This window comes from Diabrotica virgifera, chromosome 1 (genome assembly GCF_917563875.1).
Source record: "Diabrotica virgifera virgifera chromosome 1, PGI_DIABVI_V3a".
Lineage (NCBI taxonomy): Eukaryota > Metazoa > Arthropoda > Insecta > Coleoptera > Chrysomelidae > Diabrotica > Diabrotica virgifera.
This window is the reverse complement of record NC_065443.1, coordinates 81,772,733-81,800,704: the sequence shown is the minus strand read 5'-3', so window position 1 is coordinate 81,800,704 and position 27,972 is coordinate 81,772,733. Positions and strand designations below refer to the sequence as shown.

The window sequence follows — 27,972 nt, the reverse complement described above, 5'->3', positions numbered from 1 at the left end:
GCAATTATCAAAAAAGTTATCAGTTTAATTTAGATTTCTGTAGCTTTCTATTGGTCAGAATCTCCTACGAATGAAATAATCGGAATTATCCACCAATGTCTCATTAAAAACTCACCCTGGATATAAATATAATATAATTAATTTGTCTAACCCTTGCATTGTATTATGCCAGGGGCCCTTACCAAGTGATTGAATTTTAAGTGGTAAAAATATTAAACAAAAGTCCGTTTGAAAAAAAATGTTCTCATATTTTTCATAGTATTTATTAATATTTTAATATTAATATTCTTTATTAATATTTCAGATTATGGCCAGGTTTAATAGCCTTAATATTATTCTATGTTAGCTTCTATAAAAATATTTCAGAAGGTCCTTTATGGCCGCTAATGGCTGGAAACATGGTCAGATCCTGTAATAGGGCATGGTTTCCCACACTATTTTTTTTCAACAATTATATTCCTTTTGGTTTTCAAGTAAGTCAATAAAATATTTCAAAATTAAAAATGATATTTATATAGACAGGTTATTTTTTGCTTTATGCGATAGTTCGAAGCTTTTGAAAATGATAAAACGTGAAAAAACTAGTAGTAACAGAATGAAAGCCATTGAAAAAGGAAGATAATATACTTATCAAAAATTAAAGAAAAAATAATTGATGGGCCATCTAAGGTCGGGAAGGGGGAAAGGGTAAGTTTTTAAGAGTAAAAAAGGTTTATCAATCAACAAATTGATTACAAATTGAAATATTGAACGAAGACAGATTAGTCCAACAAGTACTTAGTTACCTAACTACAATCACGAGGAAGCAGAGACGTGGGCCTCAGAAGAAAATGGCAAGAACGAAGACGGATCAGGCTGTTCAAGACTGTGCAGAAGAAAAAGAGTTTCGAATATATAAATTTATTTATTGTTGCTAATATTTTGCTTTGGATATATACAGGGCGTTTCATTAATAATTGGAAAATTTCTCGGCGTTTCTGATTTTGTGCTTCCCATCCGTTATTATAGACTTTCCGACTTAATATTGCCCAGAACTCTTCAATTGGACGAGCCTGAGGTAGGTTGGGGGGATTGTCTGCTTTCGGTACAAAGGTAATGTTGTTATTTTCGTACCAGTCCCTTGTGATCCTCGCGTAATGACATATGAAGCAAGATCTGGCCAAAAGACTATTTGATCATTTGCATGATGTGTGTTCACAAATTGAAGCAATTTAGAGAGACATCTTTGAATATAAATATTTGCGTTTAAGGCTTCGCCTCGAACAACACCAATGTAGGGCTGTGAGATAAAGACAGCCTCAGAAATTGCACACCATACCAAAATTTTGTCCTCAAATTTTTTCTTACTTTTGAATTTTATTTCATCAGGTACATTTTCGTAATCGTTCGTGTAAAACCCATCGTTACCCTTCATCTCAGAGTTGGACAAAGTAATAGCTATTTGTATAACAAGGGAGGAAAGTGCTACTTTTCCTCCTGAGAATGAAGTTTACTGCCCGACGCGTAGTGGAGGGCAGTAATCATTCAAGGGAAGAAAAGGCACTTTACTCCCATGTTATACATATGGTTTTTCCACCTTCCTCAAATTAATAACAAGTCATTTTTCATTTTTACTTAATTTATTTATGTAACTAACCAACAAAATTTATTAAAATTAAAACTAACAAGTAGGTACAATATAACTTCTTCTTCAGGTGCCATCTCCGCTACGGAGGTTGGCAATCATCATAGCTATTTTAATTTTTGAGGCAGTAGCTCTAAATAGTTGTTTTGAGCTGCATCCAAACCATTGTCTCAGGTTCTTCAATTTAGCAATTTATAACAATATAACTGTCAACTGTCAAATATAAGTCAAATTATTAATGTAAACATTGTTAAATCAAAATAACAATTTACTGTTTTTTACCATTCTGCAAAATACAGGGTGTTTTATAAATAAACGTTAAAATGTATAAATACTTACGTAATAGAAAATAGATATTGTACAGGGCGTCAATAAGCTATATTTCATGAATGAAATACCATGACGTCACTTTTACTTTTCCTCCATTTAACGTTTATTTATAATACTCCCTGTATTTTGCAGAACGGTAAAAACAGTAAATTGTTATTTTGATTTAACAATGTTTACATTAATAATTTGACTTATACTTGACAGTTGACAGTTGACAGTTATATTGTACCTACTTGTTAGTATTAGTTCTAATAAATTTTGTTGGTTAGTTACATAAATAAATTAAGTAAAAATGAAAAAATGACTTGTTATTTGAGGAAGGTGGAAAAATCATATGTATAACATGGGGGTAAAGTGCCTTTTCCTCCCTTGAATGATTACTGCCCTCCGCTACGCGTCGGGCAGTAAACTTCATTCTCGAGAGGAAAAGTAGCACTTTCCTCCCTTGTTATACAAATAGCTATTTCATCGTCCATCACGATCAACTTGTTGACGAAATGCACTCGCCTTAACGCGCGGCAACATCTCGGAATTCTCTCTAATTGATCCTCTGTGTATTTTGGAGCTTTCCTTCTTTTCCGGTAGATAATATTGTTACTCGATAGGGTCCTGTATACTGTAGTCTTTCCAACATGAAATGTGTTTTCTGGCCAGTTTTCGCTGTGAGACCCCAGTTTTGTTCTTAGCTGCTTCAATCAGTATTGCCTGTCTTATATGGTTCAAAATCCGCGGTCGGCCACTTTTACGCAAGTTAACACATGGTATCCCTTCTTCACATTCTCTGATTGTGCGATAAATTGTCGATTTGCTTATGTTTTGATCTCGATAAATATTAACAATATCTCGTTTCGACATTCGCCCAACCATATTATAAACACCTCGACGAATATCAATTTCATAAGACATTTTGCAGAGCACAAACCAAAATATTCTGCTTTGTTTATTAAATGTCAATAACTGATGACATTTCAATTCCATGGCCTTCTTTGTTAAATGCATTTTGCTTCTTAATCAGACCAGGTGAAATTTTTCCCAAAACTTTAGGACCATACGTTAGTAGTTAAATATATATTTAAATTGGAAAATACTGTAAGACTTGTACACACTTCTAAGTAGTTGCCGTTTTGATCCAAATATATATTTGTTTTTTAGTGTGTAGACCAAGCATGGTATTTGGCTGTTGACTCACAACTATTCTTCCTTTCTCCAATTATTATAATAGGATTACTAAGAAATCCGTTTAAGACTTGTTTAACGTGTATTGGAGTTTGTATTTTATCAGGAATATACACTTTTTGTATAACATTGAATTATCATCTTGGATCCAGTTTCTTTGAGTAAGTATATGATTACAGAAAAACTATCTGGCATAGAGACCAATTCAGTATAAGCAGAGACAGAGAGTAATAACTAAAAACACTTATATCAAAAGGATGTTTAGTGTTTATTTAGCCGTAATAAAAGAAAACTAGAGCTTTGGCGCACCCTGTATATGTATACGTATATTTATTTTTTTAGGTTTAATCTACATTTTCAACAACATATTTATATGTCTACTATCGTACGGTTACCAGCATGGTTTATAGGAATTATATTTGGATATATAATTTTTGAATATAGGAATACTAAAATACCCAAGGTGCAGTATTATACTTCTTTACTATTAATTTATAATAATTATATATTAATTAATTTATTATTACTATTAATTTATATACAGAGCGTTTACTTTTTAATGAGATATACCACAATGAAAGAAGCTCTAAAATCGGCAACATTGCTTATTATTCCACTATAGTATAGTTGTAATAACGTTACTCCGTTTAGTCTAAGAGCTGGGAGCGGATTTTGTGCGTGATAAGTAATATGGAAAAACTATACGGGGATATGTTGAATTAGTTGTGTACATGACTTTTACCAACGACCGGAAACCAGAGTTGGGGCCGAGGGTAGTTATAAGGGGTCAAAGTCGCGGATTTTATTATTTTTTTTATGACGCTCATGATCGAGATAGTGCACTAAAATTTGGGAATAAGTAGGTCATGACGTACCTAAGTAAAATCTCTAGGGGCTCAACGCTGCGTGGCCGACAAAGGGGTGGGGGTAGGGGTGAATATAAAAAATATAAGGGTTTTTTTGCGACGTTCGTGATTGAGATAGTGCACCAAAATTTGGGTATAAGTAGACCATGACATAAATAATTGAAATCCCCAGAGCCGGAAACTAGAGTGGGGAAGGAAGGTAGTTGTAAAGGGTCAAAGTTCCGTTTTTTATTATTTTTTTTGTCACGCTCATGATCGAGGTAGCGCGCCAAAATTTCGGAATAAGTAGGTCATGACGTAACTAAGTAAAATCTCCAGGAGTGGAACGCTGCGTGGTCGACAAAGGGGTGGGGCAGGGGTGAATATAAAAAAATGTAAGGGGTTTTTTGCGACGTTCGTGATTGAGATACTGCACCAAAATTTGGGAATAAGTAGACCATGACATAACTAAGTAATATCCCCAGAGGCGGAAACCAGAGTCGGTAGTTATAAGGAGTTTTTATTTTTTTTTGTGGCGCTCATGATGGAGATAGTGCACCAAAATTTGGGAGTAAGTAGGTTATGACGTAACTAAGTAAAATCTACAGGGGCGGAACGCTGCTTGGGGTACAAAGGGGTGGTAGGCAGGGGTGAGTATAAAAATATATGGGGTTTTTTTGTCGTTCGTGATCGAGATAGTGCACCAAAATTTGGGAATAAGTAGATCATGACATTACTAAGTAAAATCTACAGGGGCGGAACTCTGCGTGGGGGACAAATGTTGTACCGGGTCACAAAAAAAATAATACAAATTGCGACTTTGACCCCTTAAAACTACCCTCATCTCTAACTCTGGTTTCCCGCTCTGGGGATTTTACTTAGTAATGTCATGATCTACTTATTCCCAAATTTTGGTCCACTATCTCAATCACGGACAGCGCAAAAAACCCTTTATATTTTTTATATTCACCCCTACCCCCACCCCTTTGTCGGCCACGCAGCGTTCCGCCCCTAGAGATTTTACTCAGTTAAGTCATGACCTACTTATTCCCAAATTTTGGTGCACTATCTCGATCATGAGCGTCACAAAAAAAATAATAAAATCCGCGACTTTGACCCCTTATAACTACCCTCGGCCCCAACTCTGGTTTCCGGCCGTTGGTGAAAGTCATGTACACAACTAATTCAACATATCCCCGTATAGTTTTTCCATATTACTTATCACGCACAAAATCCGCTTCTATCTCTCCGGCTAGTTGCTTTTACAAACAACGTTTATTGCTTGTAAAAAGTAACGGAGATAGAGGTAATAGATTTCGACAACAGTTATAACCTTCTAAATAACACGTCAATTTGTGTACTGCATCGGCATGACTCTAAGCTCTTGTCAAAATTCATTTCCTCTAAAATGTCTTCGAAACAAAAGCGGCGGTTGAAAAGGTACGATATTTTAAAAATTGGTGAATGCACCAAGCTCATAGCACAGTATAAAGGCTAAGTTTATAAAAAAGCAGTGAGCATAGAGGATAGTGTAGCGGTTTCCCTAAAGATTCACCTCTACGTGATTGAAGTATTGCCTCCATTTTTTATAGTAATGACGTGAGCATAGCGTCGCGAAAAGCGGTGCAGATAGCGGTTTCGTAAGAAACAAAAATGTTCGATTTTGATAGCGGTCCACATAGAGTTCGGTAGCCTTCGGGTGTCCTCGACTATTTCCTGCTATATTCTTTTCCTTGTTTGCACAGAAACAAATTCGTGCTAAAAAATTGTGAAAAGAGGTTGGGGATGAGTTGGGAGTATCAAGTAAGTACAATTTTAATATTAACTTTATTGTTAATTTTACAGTATAAACATTAAATGCTGTTCAGTGAAACTTAATTTTTAAATGTTTCGCGCACTTCTCGACGCGATCCTTGACGCTTCACTATAAATTACTTACCGCTTAGTTACAACTTCAGCACCTCTATCTATGCGCCTCTTATCGCTATCCTCGACGCTCACCGCTTCACTATAAACTGGGACTTATGCTAACGAATCAGTAGGGTCCGTAGGGTCACTCTCGATTTTGACGGTTCCAATTTTGCAATCCACTCTTGACACAAAATTATGAATGCGCGACAATAACGACCAATCACGGCAAATGCCCGACGGTAACAACCAATCACGGCTAACGTAGGATGCCGTTAACTGTCATTCATCTGCGCAAAGGACTAAAATTTTGGATGAATTCGATGACATTGTCACCAAAATGGAACATATGGAAAAAACGATTTTTCGCGGAATGACCCTACTGATTCGTTAGCATTATATTTAGTCCAGGGTAATAAGGATTTTTCCATGACACTTGAACAGCCAAGGTACTGAAGCGTTTTTTCGACAGGTAATACCTATAAGAGCAAATTGTAACTATTTCCTGCGTAGGATCTGGCGGCCATTTTTGTTTATAAACAATTAAGTGTCAAAAAATGACATTTTTCACTTTTTTTTCAAATCAACGGAAAACAGGGAAACTTATGGTTTTTTTAGTACAAATATCTCCGAGATTATGGAAAAAGCTTTAAAATGACGTATTACAAGTTTGATATACTCATTTATTGTTAATATAATTGCGAAAAAAGGTCGGAATTGCAAAAATAATTATTTTCGCAATAACTGTTTTAAAAATCAGTGTACAGCTTTGAAATTTTTGTCAAATACGGGTTCTTTGGTGCTTAATATGTGATAAAATTTTTAAAGCGATTCATTGAATTGTTTAAATTTTATTCTAATTATTTATCCCAGAGAGCATTTTTTTTGCAATAACATTGCAAAGAACCATTCCATAAATTTGCAAGAACCATTCCACGGATGTCAAATAAAAGAGCATGAGCTATATTTTCAACTTGGTTTAAAAAAAGTGAATAAAAATGCATTTATTAGTAATAAATAATTATGCAAAAGTATCGTAAATCTTTCCTTATAAACTTTTTATTTTCTTATATAAGAAATTATATATATATTTATTACAATTTTTTATTAATTATGATATAAATAACATTACTTGGTAGTTGTACACTTAAAACAGGGTAAAAAAGTTAATTTTTTTGGAAAAAGTTATTCAAAAAGTTTATAAAGAAAAATTGACGATACTTTTGCATAATTATTTATTACTAATAAATGCATTTTTTATTCACTTTTTTAAACCATGTTGAAAATGTAGCTCATGCTCTTTCATTTGACACCTGTGGAATGGTTCTAACGTCATTTTTTTCTGACTTATGTTATTGCAAAAAAAATACTCTCTGGGAGAAACAATTTGAATAAAATTTAAACAATTGAATGAATCGCTTTGAAATTTTTATCACATATTAAGCACCAAAGAACGCTCATTTGACAAAAATTTCAAAGCTGTACACTAATTTTTACAACAGTTATTGCGAAAATAATTTTTTTTGCAATTCCGACTTTTTTCGCAATTATATTAACAATAAATGAGTATATCAAACTTTGTAATGCGTCATTTTAAAGCTTTTTCCATAATCTCGAAGATATTTGTACTAAAAAATCATAAGTTTCACTGTTTTCCGTTGATTTGAAAAAAAGGGGAAAATGCCATTTTTTGACAGTTAATTGTTTATAAATAAAAATGGCCGCCAGATCCTACGCAGGAAATAGTTACAATTTGTTCCTATAGGTATTACCTGTCGAAAAAACGCTTCAATACCCTGGCTGCTGAAGTGTCACGAACAGGGTATATTTTTGTCTTATTACCCTGGCCTAATTGTGTTCATAGAGAGGAAGGTGAACGAAATTGCTGCCATATTTCCGAACAACCGACGAATTATTTTACTGTTCTGAAGCTTTTCTGGTGTGGTGTCTTAATATAATTTACTATACATACTTTACTGAATATTAACCACAATTTTAGTTAAAAATAACTGTATTTTGATGTTTCGAGTTCCACTTCGAAAATCGTTCTCAAAATAAAAATTTGTATTTTCAAAGTTTATAATCGGTATTTATTTTAGGCTGCAAGACTTTTCGCTTGGACCCTAGTGTTCACAATAATCTCTGGAGTAATTTTGGTTCATCTTGTCTTCATGAGATCTGATGAGTATAATGCTTTAAATTCAGCAGTGTTTAACGCATGTGTCCGACAGTTATGGGCCCTTGCCATAGCTTTGACAGTACTTCTGTGTAGAACTGATAGAGAAGGTAATATTCTTCAGAAAATAAACTTTTTCCGTATAAAAATTTACCAGTTGTGCCTTTTGCTGATCTTTTGTGACTATTTCGATTAAAAATCTTAATCGGCAATATTTGAAGATAATTTCTATAGACTCAAACTTTTAAGTCCTAGAATAGAGCCCTGAATCCTAGACTATATGTAATAAATTTTTTTATTAATTTATCACATATAGTCTAGGAGCCGGTTGGGGGGTGGGGAGGTTGGGTTGATTATGTCCCATCGGTACCACTTTTATGTCCCCTCGGTACCTTGACTTTTTTTATGTTTTATGATGCGGAGAGCGGAGATTCAATTTTTCTAAAGGTACCAAGTTCTAGAGGGTACCAGGCTAAAAATCCGTCAGATAATTTTGTGTTATTAACAATTTAATTGCTTAAATGATTGTATCTCCTAAACCTAAACTATTAGAGATATTTAATTTTACCAAAATGAAACTTGTTCCTTTTCAAAAACTGAACAAAATGACGTTTAGTAAACTTTTATCCGATTGTTAGAACCGTAGTTATACCAAATTTGATGAAAAATAAATGCAAGATATGCATTCGATGGGACTTTTCCAAGTATAACTCAGCTTTCAATGTGAGGTTAACTTTCAAAACTCCCTCATTTAATAATTAATTCATTTTTAATTATTATTTCATTAATATTTCATCTTTAAAAAATCTACAGAACAACTAAAAACAAACATTCTAACTAAGCTTTGGTAAATGTTTCTATGTTAATTTTTGACCAAGATATGGAACTTTTAATAACGCGCTCTGAGGAGCACGGTCAGCCCGCAACAAATGCGGGCGCGCGTAAACCGCTCGCGTAAATCAATTTTGAAATTGAAATTTTTAATGTTTAATTGTTATTAGTGACGGTTTAAGGCATCATGGGCCCTAGGCGGCCATAAGAAGTAGGCCCCTTTATATCGACCATTTACTTAAAACAAATTTACAGATATTTATGTTGTTTTGGGAAGTAGTTACTCCAAAAATAAATTACGACAATGTATCGACAAAAGATCATTTTTTTTTGTACATTTCGCAACAACTATCATTAATATTCCATAGCTAATATGCCAAAGAAAAAAAGGGATATTCTGCCGATATGTGATTTTGCCCTGGGTATGAGTGCCACCCCTTCGGGGGCGAAAAAACGTACATTCAAAATAATGGATAACTGATTGATTCTAAGTAACTTTTGTTCTATCGAGTTTTTTCACTAAATCAATACTTTTGAGTTATTTTGCGAGTGAATATGTTCATTTTTCAACAAAAAAAAAACAGCTTTTTAGACGGTTTTTCGCAAATAACTCCAAAATTAAGTATTTTATCGAAAAAATATTCTTAGAAAAAATATAACGTATACAAAATTTAAAAAAATGGTGTATGTATGAAGTATGTAGACCCAGTATAAGCAGAACTGGAACTAATGAAAAGTAGATTCTTATTCGACAAATACCAAATCAAATATTTCAACGTAAATTACCAAAAAATAAAGCACTTTTCGATGAAAAATCATCACAACTTTTTTAAAGTGTTAAAAAAGTTTTATTTTTTTTTAAACAAATTTCAAGTATTAAAATTAAGCAATTAAAGCTTAAAATAATGTTGATTCCTTTTTTTGGCACAAAAATCCTTAAAATTTATGAAAATCTTGAAAAAACTTATAAGTATATTATTTATAATATGATCTGTAAGTTTCACCGGTTCACAGTGCTTATATTTCAAAACATTGGGATTTAAAGTAAAACAATTTTTAAGAAATTTTGAAAAATAATGTTTTTTTTTTCAAAATAACTTAAAAATTATTAGTGGTACCAAAAATCTTAAAGATTAAAAATATAGGTTTTGATTTTCTGAATATTTCAGGTTTTTGCTTTTTTAGAAGATAAAAATTGGTTAAGATATGACTGTTCAAAATTTGCATACCCTGGCTAGGGAATTTTTAATTTATTAAAAATTAATAAATGACAAGCTGAAAATGCGAGCATTATTATAACGAAAACTTTGTTTATTTACGTATTTTAATTCGTAATATTTATGGAAAATTGCTATTATGAAAAGTAGTTTAGAATTAATAATTATGTTTTAATGTGCAATTATATCATTCTAATTTAAATGTTATGAACTATAAAGGTAGTTTACTCTTGATCTAAATTTATATTTTTATATACCTCGTATAAAATTAATAAAACTTTATATAATATGTTGGTTGCATCATAAATCTTGGAACATGAATAGCTTTTTATAAAGAATAACCTTCCTTCGTCAAATTAAAAATAAAAGAGTTATAAATGAAAATGTTGGTATCCATAATTTGAGAAAAATTTTCAAATATTTTTTTCCATTAGAATTGCACATATCAGACCATATTTTTTTATACCAAACAATATTATTTCATATACTGTCGGTTCGCTAAACTCAGACACAACCGGCAAGTGATTTTAGTCAATAATTTTGCCAATTTGGCAAAAAAAAATAATTACTGATTACCTAGTTAATAATTACTAAATAATTAGTAATTTTGCCAATTTTGGCAAAATTCGCAAAAAATAAAAAAATTACCTACTAAAATCACTAGCCAGTTGTGTCGAGTTTAGCGAACCGACTATACAGGGTGTCCAGAAACTCTACTGACAAACGAAGACAGGAGATTCCTCAAATAATTTTAAGAGAATTTAACCACATTCACCTAGTCCGAAAATGCTTCCTAAGGGAGTTAGAGCTCTTTGAAGATGGCGTCTTGTAATTAGTTTTTCTTAAATACCTCCAGAACGCGTTTAGTTGGAAAAAACGAAAATTGGTACACATATTTATCTTCCAGAGATAAATCGATTCCATCTATGGTGACTTTGGGTGGTGGTTTTGGGTGGGGCAACGGTTATTTTATCGCATAACTTTTTTGTCTCTAACTTTTACGCACTTTTGATACTGGATTATTAAATTGTGAGGTATTCTAGCACTAAAAGGTACTCTTGCTTTAAGTCGGCGGGGCACACCGTTTTCTAAAAAAATCGATTTGAAAATTTTTCGTTTCCTGAATTTGAAAATTTTTTTGAAAATTAAAAAAAAAACGGTGTATTTTACCAACTTCAAGCAAGAGTAACTTTTAATACTAGAATACCTCATAATTTAATAATCTAGTGTCAAAAATCCTTAAAAATTAAAGACAAAAAAGGTACCTATGCGATAAAATAACCGTTGATCTACCCAAAACGGACGCATATGACCGGTACTAAAAATTCACAATTAATAAAATCGATTCATCTCTGGAATAATAAACAAATGTACCAATTTTGGTTTTTCTAAATATTTTTTTTTATTGAATTTTTTTTTGATTGAACAACGAAAAATTTTCTAATCGATTTTTCTAGAAAACGGTGTATCCTATCGACTTAAAGTAAGAGTACCTTTTAGTACTATAATACCTTACATTTTAATAATCCAGACTCAAAAGTGCTTAAAAATTGAAAACAAAAAAGTTATGCGATAATATAACTGATGCCCTGCCCAAACGGACGCCTATGACCGATACTAGAAATTTGCAATTAATGAAATCGATTTATCGCTGGAAGATAAATATGTGTACCAATTTTCGTTCTTCTAAATAGAAGCGTTCTGGAGATATTTAAGATAAACTAATTACCAGACGTCATCTTCAAATAGCTCTAGCTTCTTTAGGAAGCATTTTCGGACTAGATGAATTGGGTTAAATTGTCTTAAAATTATCTGAGGAACCTCCGTTTGTCGGTAGAGTTTCTAAACACCCTGTATTTTAATTTCATAACAAATGGAACAGTCCATTTATTATAAAGGGTAGGCCGTATACTCGTAAATATATACCTACTTAATAAATTATTGCTTTTAAAATATACTCAAATTGTATTTTTGAACATCTTATTTATTTTATATAATAATTAAATTCACTATCAAATATCATTGATGTTTTATTAATACTTAATTTAAAATTTAGTTTGACATTCACGAAGTGTCAAACTCAAATGTAAATAAACTATGCTTTGCTGAACAAATTGAGATTAAAAAAGTAGCCTACTTCCTAATCAACCATTTGAGCTGACGTTTAGTGCGTCGGTAGGAAATAACCGGATTGTGACGTCACATTTTAGATTTTGAGGCCGATTATCTCGAAGACGGTTAGATATATCGAAATGCCGTTTTCAGATTTGGATTCAGAAGGCAAAACTACATAAGAATCCATCGATACACCTGCTCTAAGTATTGCAGGAGCGGCAACGCAATAACACAGACTTTTGCAAATTTATAAACGAAAAGTTTTCGTTGAAAATAGTTTCTATCCTTGTGGGATCGGTACTCATCGGAGGGACCGCAGACGTTCGGATACAATTAGTGTCTCTTTGTAAAAACAATGACGACTTTGCTAAGTAACAAGACATTTACTTAACACACACACTACCGACTACACTAGGTACCTGATTGGACAAATCCACTGTACCATGCCAATGGCCATTAGTTGTCGAGGCATTAAGCTAAATAAAAAAATTGCATACACTCGTGATTAGTGACTTGTTCAAGCCCTTTCTACTACAGCCCTTTTATAAATAAGCACTTTATACCGATAAAACTTACAGAGCATATAAACAATACATAAGTAAAGTAGCTTGTGAAGCGGTAAGGATTAATTTCATTTGGGATGCTAATTAGGGGGTTATTTTAACCAGTTTTTTTACCCAAAAAAGATATCAGTTTTATTCTGAGCATATCTTGCTTACTCTTTGTTCTAGAAATTTTTTTAAAAAACAAGAATAATGCTTTTTTTAAACATTTAAAAAAGTTACGATGACTTTTCCATGAAAAGTACCTCATTTTTTGATTATTTCTCGTTGAAATATTCGATTTGGAATTTGACGAATAAGAACCTACTTTTCATTAGCTACAACCCTGCTTCTACTGGGTCTACAGACAGCATGCATACACCATTTTTTAAATTTTTTAAAAGCTATATTTTTGCTAAGAATATTTTTTCGATAAAATATTTACTTTTTGAGTTATTTGCGAAGAACCGTCTAAAAACGTGTTACTTTTTTGTTGAAAAATGAAGATATTCACTTGCAAATAACTCGAAATGTATTGACTTGATGAAAAACTCTATTGAACAAAAGTTGCTTAGAATTCAGTTTATCCACTTCCGGACGTATTTTGACGGTATATTTTTTCACCCCCGAGAAGGGGTGGACTCAACCGTAGAGCAAAAACACACATTGGCACAATATCACTTTTTTATTTGACATGTTAGCTATACTTATACCAAATTTCATGTCAATCCAAGCTCTTGTTTCAAATCCAAAGGTTGTTTAAAATCCGGAGGTTTTGCAATATTTTACCGTGAGTGAATGGAGTATAAGGCTCATCGGTGGGTAGAAATTGAAAAAAAAACGTACCATACCAAAATAATTACCAGCTTTTATCAAAATTTGCTTGTAAAATTGATTACCAAATTGAGGGAATGATTAGAACATGGAATATAAAAATGCCTTTGAAGATAACTGCTTAATTTGTCTTGAAATCGGTTGTATTTTTCTGATATTTGACAAAAGACAAAGCAAAAAACTGCGTTTGATTGGAAATCATAAATTAACCATTTGCTTTTTTTTTCGTCTCAGTTAGCCCTATTTGATTTTTTTAACATTTAAATTTTTTTAAGTAACTGCTTAAATAATTAAATATTAATGAATGCATTTGTGTGGGATGCGGGCCCCATCCGGGTGCCCGGGCCCTAGGCGGCCGCCTAGTCCGCCTAATGGTTAATCCGGCACTGATTGTTATATCTTTTTATTAATAAAGATAAAATAATTTTGCAAAGTTTTTTAAAGCTGAAACAATCTTCTTATCTTTAATAGTTTAGGAGATACAATAATTTAAACAATTAAATTGTTAACAACAAATTATCTGACAGGTTTCTAGCCTGGTACCCCCGAAAAATCGAATCTTCGCACCAAAAAAAAAAAAATAAAATAAAAACATCAATGTACCTAGGGGACATAAAAGTGCATACTTATCCCCCTGGCTCCTAGACTAATATTGTTGGTTAAATATATAAAAATAAAATAAATAAATCTTAAGATCTTAAGCTTAAGACGTCCCTTAAGCTTAAATATAAATGAGTGAAATGTATGACGACAAAGAATCAAGTAATCTCTTAGGCAGGCCATTCACGATCTGATTTGTGGTACCTCTAGTGGTACTACTAGTGGTATTACGGGTGAAGTCGAGTTCGCTCCGCTTCGTTCAGGTATATTTTAGAAGGGTACGAATTGGCTCCCGCATGAATGCGGGTAGGCTCTCATATAATCGCGGAAACATTAGACATTGTTGCCAAATCGTGTAATATTTATACTGCTTAGGAAATTTACATAGTGATATAGACTTTTTATAGGAAAATTATACTTTTAGCCAAATACTTTTAGAGTTTGTTTTAGTTCAACATTGGCATATGTGGCAATTTTAACACAAATTATCGGTGTCGGCCGGTATGCGTCCGACCGTTTTGCGCTCTTACCTGAAATCGGCCGGTTTGCGCTCTACACTCTAATACCCGAAAGTTAAGTTAGGACCGAAGGGTTAGGTCTTCCTCCTTTCCCATAGATATTTCTAGGAAGGTACCTGTTTCTAACAAAAAGAGAAAATTTGAAAGAAGTGACAACGCTGGGTGATATTTTCGACATGTTTAGGTAAAATAAATTTTGTCTATGGGAGCCAATTCGGACTCCACCTTTTTTAGTTCAGGTAAAATTCTTACCATTGGGAGCGAACTCGACCCCGTCCATTACTAGTTGGATATTCGGCACCATTCACGCCCCAACATTTTATCTTTATAGCCGCCAACAAAGGTCTTACCTTTCAGTCACCTGTTTTCACGGTGGTGTACACTAAAAAATGTATCGAGTAAAGTCTATGCAAAATAAAATTCAGACGATTTGTGTTTTTAAAAATTGGGCACATGAGTTGAGGTTTCATAATTAAGCATTCCATAAGTTTCGTTTCTCTAGCATTTGTCTAGGGCTGATATGAACTAATTAATTTTTACGACTCTTGTAATTTTTACGACTTTTTAAGATGTAGGGTAGTTATATTCTATTTTAGAAAGAAATAAAACTTGTTCTAAACTGGAGCTGGGATTTACTTTGCTGTGTGTGGGTGTATCGTGTATTTTTAATAGTAGCAATTTTTCGTGCCATTAAAAGTTATTTTCTATTATTTATTTGCGAATTTAGGGATCTTTGCTCAGCGATGTACCAATTGAGATTTTGTTTGAAGCTGATGTTGTAAGCAAATTGTATACACGGAGGAAATACTAGTTACAGTGCGGTCTCGTAGCAAATTTACCATTTTAATTGGGAATAAATCATAATTAGTTAGAAATTAAATTTATTTGACGTTTCGACTTCTACTTCTGAAATCGTTATCAAAATGTTCCGAAGTGGAAGTCGAAACATCAAATAAATTTAATGTATAACTAATATCGTGGCTTATTCCCAATTCAAATAGTAAATTTGCATAAGATGCCAAAAGAAAATAGTTTCAGATTAATAAGAAACTGGTCTTTATTTACAGAAAGGAAAATGATTGGTCCCAACAAAAAGTATATAATGAAGAATCGTGTATTTTAATAAGGGTAATTTTTGTGAAAGTTTATTTTCTATGAAATATTTGCAAACTAGGAAGATTTGCATAAAGAAACATCCCATTTGTAGGCATCCCATACGTAACATACTGCGAGGCATAAGTTGGGATATAGAAAATTTATGCTCATTTTCATAGTTGATTTTTTCGTGAACGGATTAACGGGCCCGCTAATTTTTTTTACTATTTTAGATATTTCTTCAGTATTAACACAGTTGTGCGAAGATTTACTTAAACTTCTTTTTTTTACTTATACCGGGTGGAGGAAAAGAAATGTTATTCTTATGTTCAGTTTGAAACACCCTGTAGGGAGAATGACGTACAATAATGAGTATGCATCGGAATCGTATTATAGTCTTATGTTTTGTGAACATTTTGTTTTTTGAATGTGCCTGATATCTTTAGAAACAAAGAAAATAGACGGTTTTGTAGTTTAACATGTGTTTTAACCGAAACAAAAGTTTGAGACACCCTTTAGGGAGGAAAAGGTAAAATGGTGGTTATGCATGTTGTAGTCTCATCTTTTTTGAACCATTTTTTTAATTTCTCTGATATCTTTAATAACAAAGAAACTAGACGGTTTTACTTTTTAATGTGTTTTAGTTTTAACTGACGACTGCGATCCGTGAGGAGGTCATGTCTTATCATACCACTAAGACGAAATTATTTCCTATATTATATTCCTATATTATTTCTAGTACGAAAGAAAAATAGTGTTCAAAGAAAAATAATATGTGTAATGTACCTCTCGATATTTAAAGAGCCTCTAGGTAGACACCGAATCCGTATTACTTTCAGGGAAATTCCACCCCAAAACATCATAGAGCCTCCATTAAACAATATCGTCTCTCTTATGTTATTTTTTAGTGTTAATTTAGTTTTGTTTCAGTTAAAATACATGTTAAGGAGTAAAACCACCTAGTTTCTTTGTTATTTTCTTTATCTTTAAAAAGCTAAAGATATCAGGGAGATTCAAAAAACAAAATGTTCACAAAACATAAGACTACAATACGATTCCAATCTATACACAGATTTGTACCTCGTTCCCCCTACAGGGTGTTTCAAACTTAACATATGAAAAACATTACTTTTCTTCCACCCGGTATAAGTACAAAAAACAATTCTAATTAAATCTTTGCACAACTGTGTAAATAATAAAGAAATATCTAAGATAACAAAAAAAAATTAGCGAAATTCGTTAATCCGTTCACGAAAAAATCAACTATGAAAATGAGCATACATTTTCTATATCCTTTAAGTTAATAACTTATGACTCGCAGTTTAGTGGAAATTTTTAATCCAACACCCAACATCAGCATTCACGCTTCAACTTTCTTATAGTAATACCACTAGTCGTATTACTAGTGGTACCACTAACCCAACCGCCGGATAGACTGCATGCTGAGAAGTCGTGTGATATATGCTACGTTGCTAGGGGATACAGTGTCAGCTCAGGTAGCCAGAGGCTGCCCACAGGGGGGAGTCTTATCTCCTCTATTGTGGAATCTGGTCATGGATGGCCTGATAGCTAGACTCGACAACGATAGGCATCACGTCCTGGGCTATGCGGATGACCTAGTCATCTTAGCCCACGGAAAATTTAATGGTACAGTCAGAGATCGAATGCAACAGGCTCTGACCGTAGTTACAGAATGGACTTGAAATGTAGGGCTTAACATCAGTCCTCTAAAGTCCAAAATCATGAAATTTAGTTTGAGACCAGACATGGTATATTGGACTTATAACATGGTGGTAAAACCCACAATTACATATGCATCAGTGGTATGGTGGCCAAAAGTGCAGCAAAAAAGTGCCATCATCAAATTACGCAAGGTGCAAAGACTTGCTTGTCTCGGGATCACGGGGGCTATGAGGGGCACATCTACGGCAGCTATGGAGGCACTACTGGATCTCCCTCCTTTACATAAAACAATAAGAGGTGAGGCGAGAATGGGCTATTATAGACTTCGAGAAAACCTGAGCAACGTACCAGTTAAATCAGGACATAGTAAAATAACGAATGAAATTAATGATGCCGAATGGATGATGATTTCTGACCATATGACATCAAAATATATGCCTGAAGTACCTTTTCAAGTGGACATTTGCCCACGAGACGAATGGGACAGAGGAAACTCTCGACACAGACTGCAGGGTTGCACCTGGTATACGGACGGGTCTAAAACTGCAGACGATTCGGGAGCAGGAATATTCTATAGTGGTGGAAATTTCAACATTTCTATTCCACTGGGGGAATGTACCTCCGTATTTCAGGCAGAGATTTTTGCAATCTTGCAGTGTGCAAGAGAAAACAACCTGAGGGCATTCGAACTGCAACGGGTTAACATATGCACAGATAGCCAAGCAGCCATTGGGGCTCTTATAAGCCCTAAGGTGAACTCTAGGCTGGTGTGGGAATGTCGACAAGAACTTGATAGACTGGCACAACATAACAGTGTTATACTGGTATGAGTTCCAGGTCATCGGGGCATATACGGCAATGAAAGAGCTGATGCACTTGCCAAGAGAGCATCAGCTACAAAATACCTGGGTCCAGAGCCGGCCGTGGGAGTGCCAAAAAGCACCGTCCGCGAACGAAAAAAAGCCTGGATCCGAAGCCAACACAACTCACACTGGGAGAGTGTACCCGGTCAAACACATGGCAAGATGTATATCGGACGGACATGTGCTAGTAGAGTTGAGTTACTGCTGAAAACAAGGAGGAATCAGCTCAGAGTCATAACAGGTTTCCTCACTGGACATGCGCCAGTTAAGGGTCACCTACATACAATGGGGCTGTTTCATGGAGACTTGAGCTGCAGACTCTGTAACAGAGAACCTGAAATAGTCAACCATATCTTGCATGACTGTGAGGCATTGGATCGGAGGCGGCAAACACTTTTCGGAGACATCGAAATGACTCCAAATTTATATGGCACCCACCCACTAGACCTGTACAAGCTGGTACAGGGTTCCAGAATTCTGGAATGGGTTTCATAAACAATGGAAGATGTACAATAAGCCAAGTGGCTGCAGTACAACCGGTTCACAACAGACGGCTTCCAGGGAAAAAAAACCCAACCGCCCCATTCACGGCCTGATTTTAGACCCAACGTCGAAAGTCGTACCACTAGAGGTACTACAAATCAGATCATGAATGGCCCGCCTAATTAACCTAGGTACTCAGTACCAAACAGGCGACGCTTGGAAAATATTCCAACAATGCATCGCAGATTACCCATATGAAACATTGTCATTTTGTATTCTCTAATAAATACAGAGTATGATATAAAACAAAAATGAAAATAATCGGTTTCGTTTTGATTCAATTCGAGCCTCTTGCCATCCTCTGACACCGTGTTTCGGGGTCTACCCTTTTTCAAAGAGGCTTTGCAAGAAGACTGATTTGAACCAAAACGAAACGACGATTTTTGTTTTATACCATACCTACTCTGTATTTATTAGAGTACAAAATGACAACGTTTCATATGGGTAATCTGCGATGCATTGTTGGAATATTTTCCTAGCGTCGCCTGTTTGGTACTGAGTACTTACCTAGGTTAACAGATTACTTGATTCGTTGTCGACATTCATTTCACTCATTTCATCGGTCCCCGTTAGAGGTAAGTCTAACCATACTGGTGTATCTACGGTGTAAATATTTTAATATTTATACCATCTTCTCGTTTCGTTTTGGTTCTCTTTGAAAAAGGGTAGACCCTGAAACACGGTATCAGAGGATGTCAAGAGACTTGAATTGAATCAAAACGAAACCGATTATTTTCATTTTTGTTAAATATAAATATTATGTCTGGTTGCACCAACACATCTTAAGCTTAAGACGTGCCTTAAGCTCGACACGAAACACGAAACATACGTGTGGCACCATTGAGCCTTAGATCAATTTTCAGCTTGCCACAATGGATTGCTAGGTGGATTGCTTAGATAAGAATCGAAAATTGTGGTGCAACGTTAGTGAGACTTAAAGCGGCCCTAACTATAACCTCAGCTGGGCTTAGCTGGAGCTTAAGATTTGTTGGCACAACTAGGCAAAAATCCTTAAATCATAAGCTGAGCTGGGCTAAGCTGGAGCTTAAGATCTGTTGGCGCAATCAGGCATATAAATGTCATATTTTATTTTTAGGATTAATAAACAATTTTTTATCATTGCCAATCTTTCAAAGATTAGTTCGCATATCCTATAGCGTATTTCTAACACATTTGGCAGTAATATGCTACTTTATTGGAAGTAAAAAACAGTCAACCTACTTTAGAAATATCAGCAATGTGAGTATAGAAATTTGATCCTTTAATTTGATTTGAATTTATATTCTAAGTGTCCACTTCTACTAAGGCGATTTAAGATAATATATCTTGGGTAAATGAGAAAAGTATTGGGAGTATAATAAAAACGTATACCTGATCTTCATAGACTTCAAACATGCATATGATTCCATAGATCGCTTAAAACTGTGGAGTGTAATGGTGGAGCTAGGCATACCAAAGAAGCTGACCATGGTTGAGCGAATGTGTATAAACAATTTCTTTGCACAACTTAAAATAGGAGGCAAAACTTCAAAGGCGTTCGGCATAAACACCGGACTCAGACAGGGAGACCCGCTGTCCCCATTACTATTTAATCTACTATTTAATCTAGCATTGGAATATGCAATGCGACAAATCTATACAGGAGTCAAACCAGACATAACTGCCAGAGGAGCAAATATTGTTCTCGCATTTGCAGCTGACGTAGATGCAGTAGCATAGACAACACTGGAAGTTAAGGATATAGTTTCGAACTTTGAAGAAGCAACAATAAACGTGGGCCTAAAAATAAACGAAGAAATAACTAAATACATGGCAGTGGCGGCTCGTGGCCTTAGAGACAGGGTCGGCAAGGTTTTTTTTCCTCATATAGGTATACCATCTGACTATAAGGTTTAAATCATCATAGGAGATTTTTTTTGTTTGGTTTACTTGACATTCTCTCTTGTTTCATGGTGTTTTGACCATATGTTTTGATTCTTTTGAGACAAGAGAAATCCCGTTCATTTAAAGCAGAAGTTATTGGTAATAAGAGAATTGATGATCAGTTTGCTGTAATGAATTGCAGTACTTACTATATAAAATTATACTTATTTTGTAACTTATCCAACTTTCTGAAAATATTTGGATCAGCGTAATTTTTAAGTAATTTGTAATAATAAATATCTTGAAAATTCTTTGGCGAAGGTAACTTTTAAATTTTGAATCGTCAAAGAAGTCAAAAATTTGCAAATCTTCAAAATTAGAAAAACGAATATCTATTTGCATAATACACAGTAGATATCCAAAATTTCCAAATATACTCGTTTTTCGAGATATGTATTATGCCTGTGTATTTTTTGGGGTGGTTCGGAAATATCAAGCGAACCCAAAACGTCACTGCGTATATATTGGAAACTACTATCATTATGAAAATCTCTGAGATTTTGCACCAGTTTTCTTATTCTGCCTTTGGAATAAATAATGTCAGTTGACTGATTTTGAACAACAATGAATATAAAATCGGTTTGGGCAAACACTTTCTTAAAAATATTTAAAAGAATATTAAAAGAGTAATCATTTAAGAAAATGCTCAAACCGATTGCTTCACGGATCGAGATATCACATCACAACTTTCAAAATCGTCGCCTTCGATAAAAATTAAAAAAACTTCCAAAAGCTATTCACGAAAATCTGCTACAGCGAAAACTAACCGAGGTTTAAAATTTCATCGCGTCTGAGAAACTATTTGCATTTTTTCGAAACAAATTGTTGTTAAACAGTAGTCCGTTTGGGCGAGCTAAACTGGTAAGAAAAGATAATATTCTTAAATTGTTGTACACGTATCCTGCTAAACTAAATTCATTCTATTCCCATGACAGTGAGTAAATAAAGCTTGTGGTGCAATAGTTTTAACTTTTGCCTGGAGACCGTTCAGTTCACCAAACATCACGGCAGCGTGTCATAAGTTTGCCCCAGTTTGCCCTACCAATTTATTTTTGATATCAACAAATTTTAATCTGTTCTTTAAAACACCAAAAACATATTATTCTGCCTTATTTCTTTTACTCACGTCTGTAAAACCTAAAAACCTCTCATAAATATTACCACGTAACGCGTATACGCGTAACAATTCATCATCATCATCATCATCATCATCATCATCATCATCATCATTTGGCTCTACAACTCTATGTGAGTCTTGGCTGCGTTTACTATTTCCCTCCATTGTTGTCGGTCCTGAGCAGCTATTTCCCATTGCTGTACTCCCATTTTGCGTAGATTGCTGGCTACTGCGTCCTTCCATCTCTTTCTTGAGCGACCAACTGACCTTATTCCATTGGGCCTTTCCCAGAATGTGGCGTTTAGAAGTCTTTCGTCACTTGATCTTAGTACATGACCCGCCCATCGTATTCTGTTTGATTTAATGTAGCGTACTATGTTTTCATCTCAGTATATTGTCTGTAGTTCATCATTGTGTCTTCTTCTCCATTCTCCTGTTGTCTCTTCTCTGCAAGGCCCATAGATAGTCCGCAATATCTTTCTTTCAAGTACCAGTAATTTTGTTGTTTCTCGCTGATTCAGAGTCCAGGTTTCGCTTCCATACGTTATTGTGGGACGAATTATTGTCTTATATACTCTTATTTTTGCTGGTCTTGAGAGTATTTTTGATTTAAGTAGGGTCCTTAATGAGTAATATGCCCTGTTTCCTGCAATAATTCTGGCTGCCACGCAGTGGCGGCTCGTATAACTTTAGGAAGGTAGTGCCAGAATCCGGGCAGCTGCCTAAATTTTTTGTGGCGGTTTTACGATATGGTCAAAAAGGATATAAAATATAAATAGAGTATCACGATAAGCTGAATTTAATTGGGTTTTTATATTTAACTTACCAAGCATTGAAAAGCTAAAAACGTTATTCATGTGCACTTTAGATTTTTCATGGGATTTCAATTTCTCCCATATATGTACAAGATCATCGGTGCCTTTGTTTGACCAAGTCTCGTCACCTCCAAACAAAACGCATACAAAACAGAAGAGTTTATTAGTTTGTTCGCAACCACACAACCAGCTATTTTTATCATAAATAATTTTATTAAACTTACGACAGCGAAGTTTTTGTCCATTTCCACTTTGTTTTTCAATTTTTAAATCGGGTAAAGGCCGACCGAGTTCTTTAATTTGTAGTTTTTTTTTCTAACGAAAAACCACCAAAAGAGTTTTTTAATATACTAATTTGATTCATTGTCAATAAATAAATTAAACGTAGAAAATAATCAAAATATTATTTTTATACCTACGACACCCACGATCACAACGCACTAACTAATAATTACAAATTAAAAAATATAGTAGAGTATAAACACAAATATACAATACAGTAGTAGACAATAAACACAATAGCGTCAAGCGAACGCGTAAAGAAACTAGAAATATGTAGATCTAAAACATTGTATCTTAAGATCCACTAACTTCCTTTTCGAGATTTCGAGCCTGGCACGGAGACTCCAATTTAAACGTATGTTAAAAGTGCAATACCGCTCTCTCTCTGTCACTTACACAGGATGCTCATACAATCTTTCTCTTTTCTCACGAGCCACTATGCCGTTCGGCACTGGGATTTTTATGATTTTCATCCTTTATCCGGTCAGCTGTGGGTGGCCAGAGTCGGTAGATTTGCATTGCGCTACACAGTTGCCAGATTTGATATAATTTATAAAAATAAAGAGAAATATTCACAAAAAAATAAACAGGCATTAAAATGTTTTTAAGATAAAAAATATGTTTCTGCATAGTTAGCAAGGTAGTGCCATGGCTCTATGGCACTACCTCACGGGCCGCCACTGCTGCCACGTCCTTTTCATAGTTATTTTCAGATGGTATGATCGCTCCCAAGTACTTAAATTCTTTGACGACTTCAAAATTGTATTCATTAATTGTTACGTTTTGTCTAACCCTTGGTCGTGGGTTCTTCGTAACCACCATGTACTTGGTCTTGTCTTCGTTGACCTTAAGACCAACTTCCTTGGCTCCGTTCTCGAATAGGGTGAAAACTTCTTTTGCATCTCTGGTGGATTGTGCAATTGTGTCCACGTCATCCGCAAAGGCTAATAGTATTTTTGATCCTTGGGCGGCAAATCCGTTTGTCAGTTGTGGCGGAGCTTTCCTTACTGCATGTTCCAGTGCAAAGTTAAACAGCAGGGGGGCGAGAGGATCTCCTTGTCTAAGTCCGGTGTCAATGAGGAATTTCTCCGACGTGTTGCTGCCAACTCTGATTCGTGCGGAAGCGTTCTCCGTGCTGACCTTTGCTAATCGTACCAGTTTTCCAGGTACTCCCATTTCTACCATAGTCTCCCACAATGCTTCTCTGCTAACAGAATCGTAAGCTTGTTTGAAGTCCACGAAGATTTGGTGTACATCGCGGTTGAATTCCCAGTTTTTTTCCAACACCTGGCGTAGGACGAAGATCTGGTCTATAGTCGACCTTCCCGGTCTGAATCCGCTTTGGTAGTCGCCTATTATTTCCTCTGCGTATGGAGTTAGTCTTCTAAACAGTATTATGGATATAATCTTGTATGTTGTATTAATTAACGATATTCCTCTATAGTTCCGACATATTTGTTTGTCTCCCTTCTTGTGAATAGGTATGGCTTTCATGCCAGTGTTTCGGTATTTCTTCTCTTTCCCAGACTTCTCTTATAAGATGATATATCTCAAGATGTAGTTTGACTCCCCCTTTTTTAGTAGTTCCGCCTGTATGCCGTCTGGGCCTGGGGCTTTATGGTTTTTTAGGGACGAAATTGCGGACTTTACTTCAGCTAGTGTGGGCCCTGGTATTTCAGGTTCGGCTAACTGGTACTGTCTTTGTTGCCCTGTCGTTGTGGGGTTTTCTGTATTTAAGAGTTGCTCAAAATACTTTCTCCATTGGCGGCTTATATCTTCGTCGTCTGTGAGCAATTGTCCTGCATCGTCTTTTATAAATCTTGGGCTGTTGATCGTGTTGCCCGTCATTGTTTTTATGTCCCTATAAAACTGTCTAGACTGACCGGTTCTCTGTTCCTCCTCGAGTTGCTGTATTCGTGCTTCTAGGTACTGTTTCTTTTTTCTTCTCAAAAATCTTCTCGTTTGAGTCCTTACTCTGTTGTAGTCTTCCCTGTTCTCTTCTGTAGGTCGCGTTAGTAACTCCAGCCTCTTGATTGCTTTCTGCTGTAAGCTTTGTTCGCACTCCTGGTCAAACCACTGGTTTTTCTTCTTGTTATTCTTTTGTCTGCAATTTATTTTGGATCAGTGACTGATATTGGCGTTCATTATCAGGTAGATCGAGCCTTGAAATGTCCCATCTGTTTCCTTGTTGGCGTTGCTTTGGATGTCTCGTGTTTAGCCTTGTTCTCATTTTTATTCTGAGCAGGAAGTGGTCAGAGTCACTTTCTGCTCCCCTTAAACTGTGTGCGCCGATGATATTGCTAGAGTGTCTTCCGTCGATGAGCACGTGGTCTATCTGGTTTCGTGTGATTCCGTCATTTGACACCCAGGTTACTTTATGTATATTTTTCCTTTGGAACTGTGTAGTTTTCACTACCATATTGTTGACTACAGCGAACTCTGCCAATCTTGATCCGTTATCATTGGTGTTATCGTGTAAGCTATGTGTACCGATCGGTCCTCTTTACCTAGTCTTTACCGGTCTAAGATGGTCCTCTTTACCTAGTTTGGCATGTATGATTTTGACGTCGTGTCTGGGTGCCATTCTGTACTGTTGTTCTAGAATTTCATAAAATTCCTCCTTGTCGTCTTCATTTGCTTCTTCAGTTGGTGCGTGGGTTGAGAAGAGGGTTAGGTTAAACCATTTTCCTTTAAGCCTTAGAGAATACATGCGCTTGTTGATTGGTTTGAAATCAATTATGGCAGACTTGAGTTTTCCGTTAACTACAAACCCACATCCAAATTCGTGCCTTTCCTCTTCTCCTGACCAGAAAACCAGGGAATTTTCCATTTGCAGGCTTCCCGATCCTGTCCATCTCGTTTCCTGGATCACTGTTACGTCCATCTTATATGTTTGAAGCTGTTTTATGGCATGTGTTGCAATTCCGGGCCTGAACCAGCTTAGCACGTTCTATGTGCCAAAAAGAATGTCCTTATTTCGTAGCTTGGGTCTAATCCGTGTTTCATGTCTATACCGAGGCAATAGTATTCGATTCGCAGCGTCTTTCTTTTTCCTTGTATGGGTTGCTGGTTCATAGCAAAACCCCCTTTTCGGAGGACCATTTCTCCCTTCCTCGTCAGCCCTGACCCTGCCTTCCATTGGGGTTGGTTACCCAATCTCCAGCAGGGTTGCTCAGGTTCTTCTTGCAATTGCGTAACAATTGATAATAATTATTGTGAAATACATGATAATCAAAAGTTTCATCTACTTCTAGCGAAAAGCAAATGGTTTTCTGAATCTCAGATCCAATAACGTTATTCAAAATGCAACTAATTGATTATATTAGTTCATTCTGTACTGTTTTAGACATGTCGTTAAATATCATAGAATCAGAAAGTAAATTAGAAAATTCCAAATCGTATTTTTTAAACAATTTTATTAGTTATCTATAATTATATGATGTAACGATTATACGATATTATATATCTATAAATAAATGATAATTCAGAACTTAAAAAAATCACAATATCAATAAAACGACGTAAAACGGCGATTTACAATTTCTGCCGATGCTACCAAATGAAACATCGGCAGATTTAAATGTGCCGTACCTGCCGTATCTGACTACGGACAGAAATGTATGTTTGGTTGCTCATCGACTTCTATTTCGTTGAATTTTACGTGTAAATCGTCAAGCTAGGGATAAGTTGGGGTCGGCTAGCCGAAAACAGTGAGATGAATGGCTCGGATCATTCATTTTTTGAAAAGTCTCTTACGCGCAGGGTTCACTTAACGCTCGGATTGGTCGAATCCTTTTAAAACCCATGAATAAAATTTAGTTTGTATTATCTGACAGATTTTTTTTATTTCACAGATACAAAAAATAACAAACTTTGATTAAATTGAATATTAAAAAAATCTATAATACCTATAAATGTGTGGGTCGGCACTGCCGACCCTGACCTGCCGCCACTGATACATGGTCGTGTCAAGAATGGATCGACAGCGAATAAGACAAAACATTACCATAAACTATCATAATTTTGAGGTGGTCAAAGAATTAAAATACCTAGGAACAGCAATTACCAGTGACAACACAGGAGAACGGGAGGTTGAAATACAACTATTTGCGGGGAATAAATCTTTCTTTGTCGTTCAACATCTAATGAGGTCAAAGCTTCTCTCAAGACGTGCCAAAATCCAAATGTAGACAAACATAATACAATCAGCAATGACATACGGAAGTGAAACATGGACATTGAGAAAGAAAGAAATCAATAAACCATGGTTTGTTCTTAAACCAAGAGAGTGATTCAAATTTACCGCGCTGCAATGCTTGTTTGTAATTGGTCCAACCGCAGGCAAGTTTACTCGACTATTTTTTTTTTTTTTGTAAGTAAGGTATGCTTTATTGTCAAAAAATTTTAACAATTTGTGGACAAAGCTTATACAAAATAAAAAATACAATAAAAAACAAAAAATAGTAAAAAACTACAAACAAAACAAAAACAGAAACAGACACCAAGTAAATGGCGTGAGTTATACTACTTAATATAATTTTACAGTTATTAAGTACACATTAAAAAATTAAAAATTTTGCAAACAATAAGTATACAACGTCAGAGCAAAAAGAAGGCAAACGAGGAAAAGGGAAAGGGAAAGTAAATCAAAAGTTCTATGCCGCTGCAAATATGTACACAAGTACTCGAAAGTAATAATCCTACAAGTCAATTTGCTGAATTCAAATCGTTTATAAAAAAGTCATTCACTGTATAAAAAGCTTTCTCCAGCAAATAAGCTTTCAAGGCCTTGCGAAAAGCGGGAAATGCTGCAATAGATTTGATGTTAGATGGCAGGTGATTGTACATTTTTCTCGAATTGTATAGTATAGAGCACTTAACCAGCTCAGACCGTGGGGTTGGCAGATAAAGATTATGATCCATGTTTCTAAGGGG

General features: G+C 35.0%; 1 protein-coding gene across 1 annotated transcript in view; it reads left to right on the top strand.

The window, feature by feature from the left end:
• Positions 1–27,972, top strand: part of LOC114327541 (nose resistant to fluoxetine protein 6-like) — a 97,793-nt gene that overhangs the window by 49,185 nt on the left and 20,636 nt on the right. Inside the window, exons 7-11 of the mRNA XM_050657342.1 lie at positions 305–473; positions 3,107–3,291; positions 3,473–3,593; positions 7,983–8,169; positions 19,997–20,139. Coding sequence (XP_050513299.1) covers positions 305–473; positions 3,107–3,291; positions 3,473–3,593; positions 7,983–8,169; positions 19,997–20,139 — 805 coding nt within the window. The remainder of the gene's footprint in view (positions 1–304; positions 474–3,106; positions 3,292–3,472; positions 3,594–7,982; positions 8,170–19,996; positions 20,140–27,972) is intronic.